Genomic DNA, 13,964 nt, shown 5'->3' with positions numbered 1-13,964 from the left:
TTCCTATCGCCATCCACACAATACTTAATTGTCTTCAATAAAAGCTCAAATTAATTTTTTCTCCTCTAGTGTGCACAACTATATTCACTAAATTACCCATTTATGTACGCGCGAAAGCTCAATGCTAAAATTGCATGGGAGAGCTCCAGATGTGAAAAAGAATTTTCCGAGAAAAGTGAGCATTAAGAAGAAATTTTCCTATGCACAAGAAAATTTTGTAGAACGCCATAAGAATTATTTTACAATCATTGCTGTTTAATTGGATGAACAAGTGGGGCAAGCTTCGATGCGATTGTTGAGGGAAAAATGAAAAGCATTTTGCTTGCATTTTTCCCTCACAACACAATTCAGTGGTTAGAGGAAGGATTTTGATCCCAAAATGATGAACATTGTCCCGAAAATATTGGAATTTTTTGTTCTCCATGTGTCAGCTTGTGTCCTGTATAGGATATACCATTTTAAATCGCTTTACTTGATACATATTGCACGACATGTGCACAATATTCACATAATGTACTTACATATTTGAATAATAGAGGATTGTATGTTGTAGCAATAGCAACTCTTGTCTCAATTTCCTCCCATCCCTAATCCTCTGCCAACAAAAGAGATGTCAGGAATTATTTGAAGTTAGTTTATATCATGTGTGCAAACATTTTAACTCCACAGATGACTTTTTCTTCAACCACTTAACGTATTAAAAAGTCCACTAAAAAGTTTTTATTTCTTTACGCTTGATGATCTTTACAAGCTGATAATTTTACAGATTTACAGACAGCTAAAAAAAAGATCAGAAAAATTCCACAGAATGTAAAAAAAATAGAAATTGTTCCGCGGAGCACAAGAAACCAAAAAAAATCGCGAAACTTGAGGTACCTATGTGAGTTCTTGAAATGTTAGAGCTTAAAGCTCTAGCTTGTATGAAGGTCTTATTAATTTATTTTAATTTAAAAAATGATTTTTTTTAAAATAGTACTTCAAACAAAATTATGGACACTCTTCAAAAATAAAGAATAATTTTTCCTAAATTCCTTTAGGTTCTAAAATTATACGGCGACTTGAGCAAAAGTGTCGTACATTCCATGACAATTTTATAATTATCAGAAGAAATAAATTCTTTACAACTTTTCCATAAAATTTATAGTAGCTGATTTATTTATTATTAAATGGATTTATATTGAAATTTATTGACTCCATATTCTCACTCCGCGCCACATCTAAATCATTGTTCAATCACATGTGAATCCATAAATAAATTGTAATTTCTCCTACAAGGTGATAATTTAATACACGCCGAATGCATTATTAATGCGTGTATGTGTAATTGAATTATGTAAATAATGTCGATTACGAACGGATAACAGGCGCGTAAGTGAATAATTTAGATGCGTACACTGGGGATCAGTTCCTGGTTGGTCATCCGAAAAGGGCTGATTGATGGGTTTTGTACGACATGCCACAGGATGGTTTTTCATTGTCAATGGGTCATAGACACGAGCCCGTGGGGGCTGGAATGTATATTACATACATTAATATATGGGCAATATAATATTGAAGGATGGAATGTGAGGGGGTTTGAGGTCTCAGGTATTATGTATTGATTTGATTTCAAAATAGTGCTAAGTACGTAATTAAGATTTATGGGTGTTTAAGTCAGCAGGTGGGACCTGACAGTCGCTCCTGGGTTGATTTTTCAATATTATATGTACCAATATAAATAAAATCCGCACTCTTGGTGGAAAGCCCCCGTTTCATGGATATTGTGGAAGGCATGAAAGAGAGATTTTTGTGCTGTGATATCTCACTTCGTGGGGCTCTGCATGAGAGTGATTTTGATCAATAGTCAACCGTTCCAATTTGTTACACACAGCATTTTGAGGCGCACGCTGCTGTGGAATTGTTGCGAGTGGGTGGGTTGCGTTTCCTCCTTTGCTTTCGGGGCTGACCCGAACCCTATGTTGGAGCGCAATGTTGATCACACAAGCGGAACATGGGACATTGGTCACACAAAAACACATTATTATTAACAATGTAAAAGTGCCCATTTATGGATCGCTTGAACAATTATACTACAATTATATTGGGTGGTAATGTTGGGGGGAGAGAACATTAAATGTACCTACATATGTAGTACCTATGTATGTAGGTATGGGAGAAGAAAAACGTCGATTTCCAATCAAAATTCCTTGCGTCACCTTCCATGGACTGCTGCTGCACATTGTTGCGACAAAGATATCCAATATCACGGTGATGTGAGATACCTTTTTTTTGCCCTCCTCACCGTCCACGATGGACTTTTTTATACCTCCACATCTCCTCCTCTTCTTGCTCCACCATGCGGCAGCACTCTTGTGTCTAAAATGCACGTATGTACGTACCTATGTCTAAATCCACGACTTTTGTATAAATCTCCTCCTGTTGTATTATATAAAGTAATTAAAATTCTTGAAATTGCTCGTAATTACAACAATACAACGCGGAATATGTGGTTCAAGTTTGGGTGAGAGAGAGAATATAGCAACAAGCAAGCTGTATGTCTTTAAGCTTCCTCCATGTGTCTTGCACTCTCGCGTGGTGGAGGTGTGCAATTGGGTATCACCTCAACTGAATGAGCGTGTGACGCGGCGAAAGCAAGGTCATGGGTTTTGGCTGGTGGAGCCGGCAGCATGATCAAACACACACCAATGATCGCTTCGCGGTGTGATCGATGAAATCAAAGTAAGTGAGAGAGAGACTCCACTTGAAGAAAAGACTCCACACTCAATTGCGCCCCCCTCCGTGGAGTGAGACAGAATACACAGTGCGAGGAAGTAAAGCGCACAAATGTGTGCTGGGAGATCGTGATCGAGTTTGGGTATATAATGCTAGCCTGCCCGATGGTTCCTCACAGTTCACTAACAGTCCTAGACTCCAACGAATCTAGGAGGTTACAACCAAGAGCAGTTTTTCTCAACGACTACAAGGGACCGAGGACTTAAACTTAAACATCATGAAGGCATTTGTAAGTATATATCCTCAGCAGTGATCATCATTCACTATGTGCAAAACACCCCCAAAATTTTGTGGATTAAGTGAATATTTAATTTTCTACAAAAAGAAAAAAAAAAGAGAGAAAAGTGTTGGCATAAGTCTCATTAATAGTGCGGTAATATAGGGAAAAGCGTGATCTCTTTTTCTTTCTTCATCAATTCCACGCATTTCCCGAAGTGTTTTGAGTGAAATTGCATACCGTGTGATCATATGGATGCATAATAACCATTTAGAGAGCAATCATTTGCATAATATATTACTTGGAGGCAATGATTTGTGTGCAAAATGTGTGATAATGTGGCCCATTGCAGATTGTGGCAACTCTCTTCGTTGTGGCGTGCACAGCCACCCCATATGCTGGTCTGTCATCTCAGTACCACACTCAGGATGGCCATGGCAACTACGCCTACGGCTATGCTGACCCCAACTCCCAGAAGCATGAGGAATCCTCCCATGGCTTCACCCGTGGTGCTTATAGCTACGTCGATGGACACGGTATCCTCCAGTCCGTCCACTACTCCGCTGATCCTCACAATGGTAAGATTGTGCCATCAAATTATGCCTATAGAGAAAAAAAATGAATAATTATTTTATTATTGATTGCAGGTTTCCAGGTTGCCGCCACCAATTTGCCAAAGGGACCAGCTCCTGCCCTCGTTGCCGCCCCTGCCGTGTACCACGCTGCCGCTCCTATCCACTACGCTGCGCACTATGGCCCATGGGCTCACGCAGGACTCGGCTACCAGGGTGGTCCACTTGAGACCCCAGAGGTTCAACACGCCAAGGCTGCCCACTTTGCCGCTCACGCTGCCGCCAGCCATGGTCTCCACCATCTGTACAAGCGCTCTGCTGCATGGGGTGGCTACCATGTGCCCGTGATCCACAATGGCGTCCCCGTTGAAACACCCGAAGTCCAGCACGCTAAGGCTGCCCACTTTGCCGCTCACGCCAAAGTCGGTGGACACCACTACATCGCTGCTGCCGCTCATCACAGCTACGCTCCCCTCGCTCCCAATGGCGTTGTCCTCGACACCCCCGAAATCACCGCCGCCAAGGCTGCCCACTTCGCCGCTCACGCCGCCGCCGGTGGACACGCTTACGCTCCCGCCCACTATGCTGTTCACCACCAAGCTGGACCCGTAGACACACCCGAAGTTGCTCATGCCAAGGCCGCTCACTTCGCCGCCGTTGCTGAGGCCCAAAGTAAGGCTGGATACAGCCATCACGATGATGGTCACTACGATGGTCGCTATGATGGTCACTACGACGATGGACACTACGACGGTCGCTACGACGGACACCACGGTGCCTGGACGCACGCTGTTGCTGCCCACCATGTGCCCGTGATCCACAATGGAGTCCCCGTTGAGACACCCGAGGTGCAACACGCCAAGGCTGCGCACGCTGCCGCGCACGCCGAAGCCTCCGCCCGCGCATACCACTACTAAAGCGTCGCGGTGGACCTCACCACTGCATTCTCCGAGCTGTCGGACGAAGAGTTTCCACCTGGCGCTGGGAAGCTTCGCCACCAAAAATTCTAAGATGAAAGAACCAATTTAAAAAAATAAAACTGCCGAATTTTACCATCTTTTCGAGAAAAAAAAACTTGCCCTTTCATTGTCAAAAAACCTACGTCGACCCGAACGCTCTGCCCTTGGACACACCTCATTTTCATCTATAATCTACATAATTTTCCACACCTGCATTTTCTCACATATAATTTATCACTAGTTGGTCCTTTTTTTTCAAAAGCATCCCTGGCGGATTTTTACATACATATGCTTTTAAATTAAAAGGACACTGCGAGGTGGAACATACCTCCAACAATTTAATGTACATACACTATACATAAAATACATAACTACATATATGATGTAGATCAGCCCACCATGCAGTGCTTTTTGCATTGTCATGAGGAAGCTGACGACAAGAAAGATCTATTAAAAGATACAAAAAGCTTAGCAATAAAGAGAAAAAACTCATGCTGAAGAATTTAGTTATTAATTGAGACCACTCCCTGGTCGTATTGTGTTCTCTCCTCCACACAGAATTTCTTTCATCTGCTCGTGGCCAACAATTAGATCGGTTTGCAACACTCCGGCGAGAGTGAATATTTTATACATGAGAACACAATTGCACCAATTGCAATTTGAGATATATATACCTGTGTGCAATGATTAGGGAATTTAATATTTTTTTCTCTTCTTATTGCCCCCAAAGCCACACCAATTTGAGGTTGGTGGCACACAAACACAGGCATAAGACGAAATGTGGTGCAAAATTATGCAATTTTGGTGCATGGTTCGGTTACTCTGGGCAAGGAATTTTATGTGATATTGCACAAAAACTGATTTATAAACGATGTAATCCGATTAATCTCTATCTAAGCTCGCACACAATAAAACACTCGAGGGGTTGAGCTTGGAATCCCAATTGTGCGCTACATATCTACAACTTCTTGGACTTTGCGAGTCTTTGTTTCAAAAATACTGCAGTCTGTTTAACGAATTATTTCAATTAATATCCGTATCGAGTCGCTTTATCAATTTCGCACGAATTGAAAAGCGCCATAAGGGAGGAAAAAGGAATAAAAGGTGATTACATATTTGTACTGGCGATAAAATTTTTTAATTGAATTTACGAGTAAAGAAAGTTCTGTATAGGTAGCAAGATGGTTTAGATTGATAGCATTACTTGAATTGTACGTTAAATTTTGAATCTGGTAACGATACGAAATTAAATTGAAAATTGATATATTCTTGTTTATAAAATTCGTCATTATTCCCAAGCTAACTAAAAAGCAGGAAAATCTTTTTTCCTTCTGTCAGTATGTATGGGGAAAGCTTTCATTCGAGGAAAATATCTGGATCTTATAGAGCTAGGAAAATAATATATCTAATAAAAATTAATTGCTCAAAAATGCAAATAATGACGTCATAATTTATGTTTTTTGTACAAATCTTTGCAAGCTCTTTTCAGCTGCGATCACCAAAAAAATATGAAGTAAGTTTGTTTAGCTATTTCTTATTATCTTTTGATCCTTTACAAGTTGTAGGTTCTTTGAATGTTTCCTCAAATAAGGCGGTATCCTGTACAGAAATGAATAAACTCCTTCTTTACACAGCTAGAAAATTCATTTTTCAAGTTAAAAAAACTAGAATTTTTCTTAAAACTCTCGTCTAATACTTAAAATGGAATAAATACCTATAAAATTTTATTTATTTCCGTTTAAAGATCATAAAATTATTCTAAGAGCTCTATGAAAGATCAAAAAGATTTGCAATTTGCATTCTCAGCATTCCTTCACACGTACATGTATGATCAATGAATGAGGAATTAGGAACTACAAAACTGTCTTTGAGATCATTCTCGAGCGGTGTGTTTGACTTGAGCGGAAAGTGAATGAAGTGCATGGCATCTCATAAGCGCACCAATTTGCCGGTAAAATGAAAAGTGAAGCGAAACCACTGAGTGACTAACCTTGATTACCTGACTTCAATATTTTATTATTTATTCGCTTTTCATTTCTGAAACGGTACATTGGCGTGATCTCGATCTCTATACAAAATGCAATGCCAAGAGCTCAAAATATGCAAATTGAATGATAATCTCACGCTCTTCGAGACAACAAAATAAATTCTTTTATTATCTCCATGACGGCTGTGTTCCTTCCCATTCTTGCATAAAACGATGACTATATATGCACCAATTCGCATAATTGCAGTGAATATTTTTTCTTAAAACGAAAACATTGTAAGAGTGGAAAATTTCAGGAGTTCTCTTAAGTGTAGAATTAATTAATTGTGCAAAGGAATGGACTTGATGCAATTATAAGAGGTAAAGAGCCACCACCTGTTTTTGTTTGCATTTAAACTTGAATGAAATTTCAAGAAATACCGGGATAAATGTTTATCCTGTTTTTCTCCCTCAAAATTCACTGAATTTCAAAGAAGCTTCCGCTAGAACAATCTCCAGCTGAAAAGGTATTTATGTAAATGAATTTCTTCAGAATCCAGTAGAGCTTTTTGCATAAGCTTTTGTATTCCAGGTATTCACTTCTCTCGGTTATTTTGAATGAGTTGCTTGGAAGCAAGTAAAAAAAAATGAGAACTTCTAGCATTGCAAAGTGTAGCAATTTGAGAGTGTTCTTTCTCAATACTAAATTAAGAGAAACTATCAATTTCACTGAATTCTTTTGTATTTTTTACGTTTCTTGATGAATATCACGGGAGAATGCGTGAAATGTGCGTTGCGCTCGCAATGCTTTTTTTCTCAACTTCTTTTCAAGCTTCTTTTGCTTCAGCTTTCAATCAGTCGCATTCTTAAAGAATTGCTGCAGGCATAAGGGAGTACTATGTATTGATTGATTGTGCACGTTCAACCTCGCAAGAAGTTGAAAGTGACAAGCGTGATTTCTGACAAATTTGTTTTAATTAACAACAGAATAAAAAGCCCGTGAGAATTGTAGAATTCCAATTCAATTGGATAAATTGTGGAGTAATACGTGATTGATTGGAATATATTTGAACTTTTGTCTTCAAATTATAAAGGAGAATTCAGCAGTTTAAAAAAGTTATGAATCATTCAATTTTTTTTGGAAATATTAGTAAAATTTTTGAGTAAATGAAATAAGAATCTTCGAAGTCAAATATTGAGTGAGCTACACAAATGTGATGAAATGTAGTAAGACTACAAAGATTCAGGCATTTTCGGACCATTAAAGATTAACATTTCACCTGAAAGTTAAGCTTGAAAACTTTTAAAAATAGTTGATTATTTGAGGAGAACTTTTGGAGAAAATATAAAAGTTCTTGACCAATTTTTCTCAATTCAATTTTAACTTAAAGCTTTGGATTCATCCCTTTTCGTAATAGTAGCACAAGTGCTATTTATAGTGTCTGTAGCAACAGCACACAAATGCAAGTTATTGAGTATTATTTTAGTTCCCAATACGCCGTAAGAAGGGAAGAAAGCCTTAAAGTATTAAATAGAAATTAGTGCAACTTTTTGCACAACAAACTTTCCCCCCAAATGAAAACTAACTTTTCTCAGGAAAAGGTGATACGAAGGCTTGGGAAAATATCACGATAAAACGCAGGGAGGATTACGTAGTGAAAGACTAGTGAGGAATTGTTCAACGTAGCACCCTCCTCATACGTATACAAGGGTAGGATGAGTTTTCCGAGGAAGTTATCTCGGTTGTCGAGTGAATAGATGGGGTGTAACCTCTATCACTTCCGCCACGCAGAAATATTCTTTCTGCGTTGTTGAGGGAAAAATGATTCACATCTTTATCGGCATAACAATGATTTTCCATCCCCGGAAAAGACGTGAAAAGCAACTGTAGTCCGCAACTTGTTTCGATAACACCTTCCTCATGGTTTTGTATGGCCCAACGACAGAAGTTGTGGCGCCTTTAGACAATGATCGAGGATGTCACTAATGATAGCCTTCCGGGAGGGTTGCGGAGGAAATATACTTTGGTACAAACATAATACAATTTAGGAATACCCCGCATAGTAAGGGAGATGGGAAGGAAACTCCGGAGTAGAATCATATTCTATGAGAGTAAAATATAATATTTTGCGAAGAGAACTTTATCTTTCTGGGCCTATAGCATAGGAGAGAGGAGCAAAAGAAAATTGCGAGAAGAAAATTCTAGTTAGACTAATAAAGTTGAAAAGCTCTCTTGGGGGATTTTTGTGAAGCCTTTTTTGTCATTTGATATCACCCTAGAGAGCTATTTCTTCAACTTGAAGCTTTTGCAATATTAAATGATTGTTCTAAAAATATGCTTTTCAATTTACTTGTTTGTCCTCATGCCCCAATCTTGTTCAACATCCCCATCGCGGATGTTGTGCCCGCACGCAATTTTCCTCAAGAGTCCCGCAGCTCTTGGCGCGGGAGCTTTTTTGAGAGCGCAGGGGGGAGATTAGGGTGGTGAAGAGACAAAAGGAAGTTATAATACAATTCGCTGATTTTATTACATATTTTATTTCCATATAATAACTTTTTCCGTGGTTCTCTGGAGCAAAGTAGCTTGTGGAGGGGGAGGGTCGCGGGCCCAGAGAGAGATTTGCCATTATTAATTCGCGTATTGTTGCCTTCTTTCGTCATCATCGCAGCTCTAAGTTATTTGGTGGTGCACGAGGGCGTTCTCGCGGGGGGAGCCCTACGTGGTGGATTATAATTGAATTTATTCCATTGTTCCTATTCACTGTGCCCGTTGTTCCTCTGCTGTGGCTCCTGCGGTGGCTGTTCACGTTCACCATGATGACCATCGCTGGCACTCTGGGCAGCTGCCAAGCGATCAATGGCCTCCTGATGGGCTTGCATGTGCTCACGCCGGGCGGCGGCAATTTCCGGGGAATCAGCAATGGGTGAGGGTTTGGGTAGATTTGTGGCCGCCACCCGGAAGCCCAGAGCATCCGACACATAATTCACAGATTGCAGTTTTCCTGTGAAAACCCACACACAGGGGAAGATTAAAGAATTAAGGCCACACAAATTAACTCGAATTAAATTTAGCATGTTTTTGCACTTACCATTGCTGTCGATGTATGAATAACCACCCCGCGTAATTCCATCGGAAGTCTTCAACTCACTTTTCGCACTGTGCTGATTCGCATAGCCATAGTGGTATTGCCCAATTTGATCCTGGGAATGGTACTGAGATGCCGAGGGGACGGCAAGTTGCGATGGGAGAATTGAATAGGGACTGCAAGGATATGTGAGAAGTTAAGTTTCGATCAATAATCCAGGTACAAGTTCGTTAGAAATTCTATTAATAGAAGTACATTCAATAGCTCCTTACTAAAAGGAGCATTGTTTATCGCAAAAGCACAATTAATTGAAAGGAATTTACGGTAATTAAAGTAATAAGGAGTAGATATAATTTCAAATTAAATCCTCTCATTTCAATTAAGTATCATATCATATTAGTAGAAGATTTATAATTTGCTTCCGAGAGGGGGAATTAAATGTTGTATACGGATATCCTGTTGGAGCTTTTGATGTTTACCCATTTAAGATTTCCTTAAATGACATTCAAAATGTCTTCCACCTAAAGATATATTAATTTATACTTATGCTTCTTAATTTGTTCATTTATGTACCAAATGTGATTAAAGCTCAGAAAGTTTGTAGCATAGCCAGCATGTTCCTGGAAATCTACTTTTCCATGTATGTATATTTAAAGGAATTTCCGTGTGAGAGCTTATCAATCCAAAGCGATATGATTTTCCTTCATCCCATATTTCAGTATCTACCAAATTTCATTCACAACTCAAACTTTGTATGTATTGGATAAATTTTTTACATTTTTTCCAGGAATATTCTGAGAAGAAAGTTAAAAATGTTCAAAGAATTCAAAAATAGATGAGCTTTTCATTAATATAATTTGTGGAACACATGCTTGTGTTAGCTACAGCAAGTTTTGTAAGTAAATGATTCCTAGAAAATCCAAGGTAGAGATTTTTAAAATAAATTTACATTAAATGTTTTGCATAATGAATGAAAATGGCTATTTATTAATTAATTAGGAAAGCTCAGGAGAGTTTGTTGTGAATCCTCACAGGATTAAAATATTTCGAGAATTTCCTTTAATAGGGAGCAAGAATAAATAAAAATGAACGTAAAAATGTATGAAAAATGCAAAAAATAAAATAAAAAGCTTTTTTATAATTAATTCTGAATGATTCTTGTTTGTATGTAGGAACTTTTAAAATTGAAATGATTCATAAGATTTTTTTCGCGAAGCTTTCCTCCTTACCGAATTTCTAACAAATCTTCTGAGTCTTCTGGGTCTGCCAATAAGGAGAAATTGAATAAAAGTGTTTTGTTGTGTTTGAAATTCAAGTTGTACATTGAATAGTAATTCATCTGACCACTATTTGAACGTAATCTCTCCAGGGATCTTCCATCTTCCTGTTGCAAACTTTCTACCCTATTGGGAAAACTTTGTCTCACACTTCGAGGAGCTTTTTGGGCAGGTGGTGGGGTAGAATGAGGGTGAATAAATAATACAAATTTCATGTTCTTCTCACTAATTGACTTGAATACAGAAAAGCGACAAATTCAGAGCACATCACGGGGCGCATTTAAATTGTTACAGCTCAATCCCCGCGGAGCGTATGAAAACTCACCTCCAATGGTAGAGAAGGGGTAGTGATGGGCGTTGCGTTGTGGGTTCGGGTCCATTGGGGCGGTCGTCATCCTCGGGTTCGCGAGGGTTGCTCTCGGTATCTTGACCCTCATGCCCGGGACGGTGGTGTCTTGTGCCATCTGGAGCAGGGGCGTAGGAAAGTACCACGCCGGTGTTTGTTGTGTAGTAGGGATAGGTGAGGCCATAGGGGTTGCTGAGGATGTACGAGTAGGGTGGTGTGTAGTAGATGGTGGCGGCGTCGAGAGTGGACAGTGCCAGAGTCACAAGGATCAACACCTACAAGAGAAAATGTCCCTGGATAAATTCCAGCAGAGCACATGAATGGGGCAAATTGTGTGAAGTTGCTGAAATAAATCCAATTTAGTGACAGAGAAAGCGCACAGCAAGGGATTTTTGGGCACACACACACACCGGACACCATCCCGCACTTACTGCCTTCATGATTGCACGAGAGACTTTTTCTCTACACTGTGTGGGATGAATGGGATGAGACCACTGATCACGGATTTGAGACACTGACTACTCATGTCTGCTGCTGTGTCACTTTTATACCCCAATGATGGGGCATCTCCTGGGCGGACGAGATGCCTTGCTGGGAGCCATGGAGTGCAATCAGAACTCATTCGCATGCAAGACCAGGTATTGATGATGCAATTTATATGGTATTCTGGGTTGCATTCTCGGTTCTGGTCTGATTTTTTTTGCTCATTTATAATTCCCCATCTCGATGGCATAAGGTTCACCATCAGTCTATGTTGTCCCGCATTGCACATCATCAAAGCTTAATTAGCACCCGACAGAGACATCAACACCCTGTACCTGGCTCAAAATGGTAAAATAATATCCATTGCCGCGACATATTTAAATGAATCTCAATTTACATTTCAATTCTATAATAATTATTGCATATATTGCATCGGATATCGTCATGATGCACGCTATTTCCACCGACTTGGCGAAACCCTTTCGGTTTCATTATCATTTCCCACAGAGCGTGGTCGCCTCCGAAGTAGCAGCACCATACTGTGCGTTGTTTTCTTTTAAGTCTTCTCTCAGACAAGTAGCACAGACATCGACAATTGAGTTGTTTTGTATCATTCAATTAATTAATTTTATTTTATTCAGTCTGTATTATGCTTTTTTTCCTCTTATTCCAAGTATCTGTTTCAATAACAAAGATCAGTGAGATGACAAGCTTAAAGGCATCAGTTGTGCATTCCACAGAAGCTTTTGTGCTTCACCGAGACAAGTTGTTGCGGAACTTTTATAATCCTCAAATCTCAATTATGTATGCACATAGTTTGATTTGCTATAAATAAATACTCCACGTGGGTGGGCTAATTTTCTGAGACCTGTCAGATAAATGAATATAACATGAAATGTTGTGGAATAGCTTTTCAAGAAAAAAAAAATCTTTAATATCATTTCTAATGAAAAAAATGAGAAAAAAGTTTGAATTGATTTTTAAGTTGAAGACAGGTAAATTTTATTTAATTATTCTTTCTTTCTTTGATTAATTTTCTATTCAGAACTTATAGAAGAAAACTTTTAATTTTCTCAACTTTTCAATTCTTTTCAAACTTCACTCAATTTAACTTTCAATCACAAACTTTTTACCTTGCTTTTTACATATATTAAAAAAAATTATGAAAAATCGCGAAAATTATTTTTTTTTATTGCTTTCTGTTCTTTTATAGCATTTTTTTAAATAATAAGATAGAGAGAGAGAGAGAGCTTTTTGTAAAGCTTCACATTCACTGCATATATTAATGAAAGAGATGAATTGATTAAATAGCCAACTAAAAAGTTAAAGTCCTATTAAAGAGAAAAGCATGAATGTGAAAAAAGCTCAGTGTACATCATGGCATCATACCCCTACTTTCTACAACCCTTGCACTATGTTAAAAAACATTAATTAAAAAATTTTCCCTCTGAAAAGGCAACGGAGATTGCATTACCATTATGTAGTATGTATGTATGTAAAAATCTTATAGTGCAGCAGACAGGAAAATTAAAAAGAGTTCATTCATGGTCAATTGCACTTTAATTGAGAGAAAGCTCAGCAAAATAAAATTGCTCCTGGGATGATTTTACGTCTCCATTTGATGATGTGGAGGAGTGTTGGGGCAAACAAATGGGAGGCTTTAATTGACTGAAATGGTGAATTTTCTCTAAATTACTTCACTATAGACGGAAGATCAAGAAAAGAAAGGATACTTTTGCTAAAATATGTCCCATCACATTTGCTTTATCCTTCAATTAGCAAAAGTTTAAGGATAGTTTCAGACTTGCAGAGAGATGAGGAGAAATGGATGGGGCTTTTGTTTGTTTCCTACTCATTAAATTCGATGAAGATGCGAAGAATGGTTTTTCTTGGTGGTGGTGAATTACATGCCAAAAAGGATGGTTGTTTGGTTTGGGAAATGAGGAAAGTTCAAGACAAAAAGCAGAGTCATTTTTGGAAAGTATACCAAGGAGTTATATATCTTTGCAATAAAGCACAATCGCACAAACTGAGAGAGGAAATGTAGTCTATGTAACGACCATCTCTTTTGACACTTTTCCACAGCCCATTTTCACGCCAATGCCACACTGTTTTGCGTTATCAAGAAAACTTATCGCACCCAATGAATGTGAATCAGAAACTCCTGATGGTGCTGAAGATTTATTCAATTGGAATACAAAGATTACAAAAGGCCAATGAGTATTTTTCCCCATGAGACAGAGAGACTTCCCAATAATTCCACACCTTCATTTTCTCTTCGTATTT

The 13,964-nt window shown here is 38.7% G+C and overlaps 2 protein-coding genes across 2 annotated transcripts; one reads left to right on the top strand and one right to left on the bottom strand.

The window, feature by feature from the left end:
- Positions 1-2,715: 2,715 nt before the first annotated feature.
- LOC129788203 (cuticle protein 18.7) lies at positions 2,716-5,019 on the top strand. Its single transcript, XM_055824268.1, has 3 exons — positions 2,716-3,001; positions 3,342-3,567; positions 3,637-5,019. The coding sequence occupies exons 1-3, from the start codon at positions 2,990-2,992 to the stop codon at positions 4,476-4,478; spliced, it is 1,080 nt and encodes a 359-aa protein (XP_055680243.1). The 5' UTR covers positions 2,716-2,989; the 3' UTR covers positions 4,479-5,019.
- Positions 5,020-9,005: 3,986 nt separating this feature from the next.
- On the bottom strand, positions 9,006-11,817 carry LOC129786849 (uncharacterized). The gene is made up of 4 exons (XM_055822098.1): positions 11,627-11,817; positions 11,175-11,470; positions 9,576-9,748; positions 9,006-9,488 (listed from the first exon to the last, which is right to left on the bottom strand). Exons 1-4 carry the CDS (start codon positions 11,633-11,635, stop codon positions 9,241-9,243), a joined length of 726 nt encoding a protein of 241 aa, XP_055678073.1. The 5' UTR covers positions 11,636-11,817; the 3' UTR covers positions 9,006-9,240.
- Positions 11,818-13,964: the final 2,147 nt, after the last annotated feature.

This window comes from Lutzomyia longipalpis, chromosome 1 (genome assembly GCF_024334085.1).
Source record: "Lutzomyia longipalpis isolate SR_M1_2022 chromosome 1, ASM2433408v1".
In the NCBI taxonomy this organism is placed as follows: Eukaryota; Metazoa; Arthropoda; class Insecta; order Diptera; family Psychodidae; genus Lutzomyia; species Lutzomyia longipalpis.
Note: the sequence above shows the minus strand (reverse complement) of the source record. Positions and strands in the feature narration are given on the sequence as shown.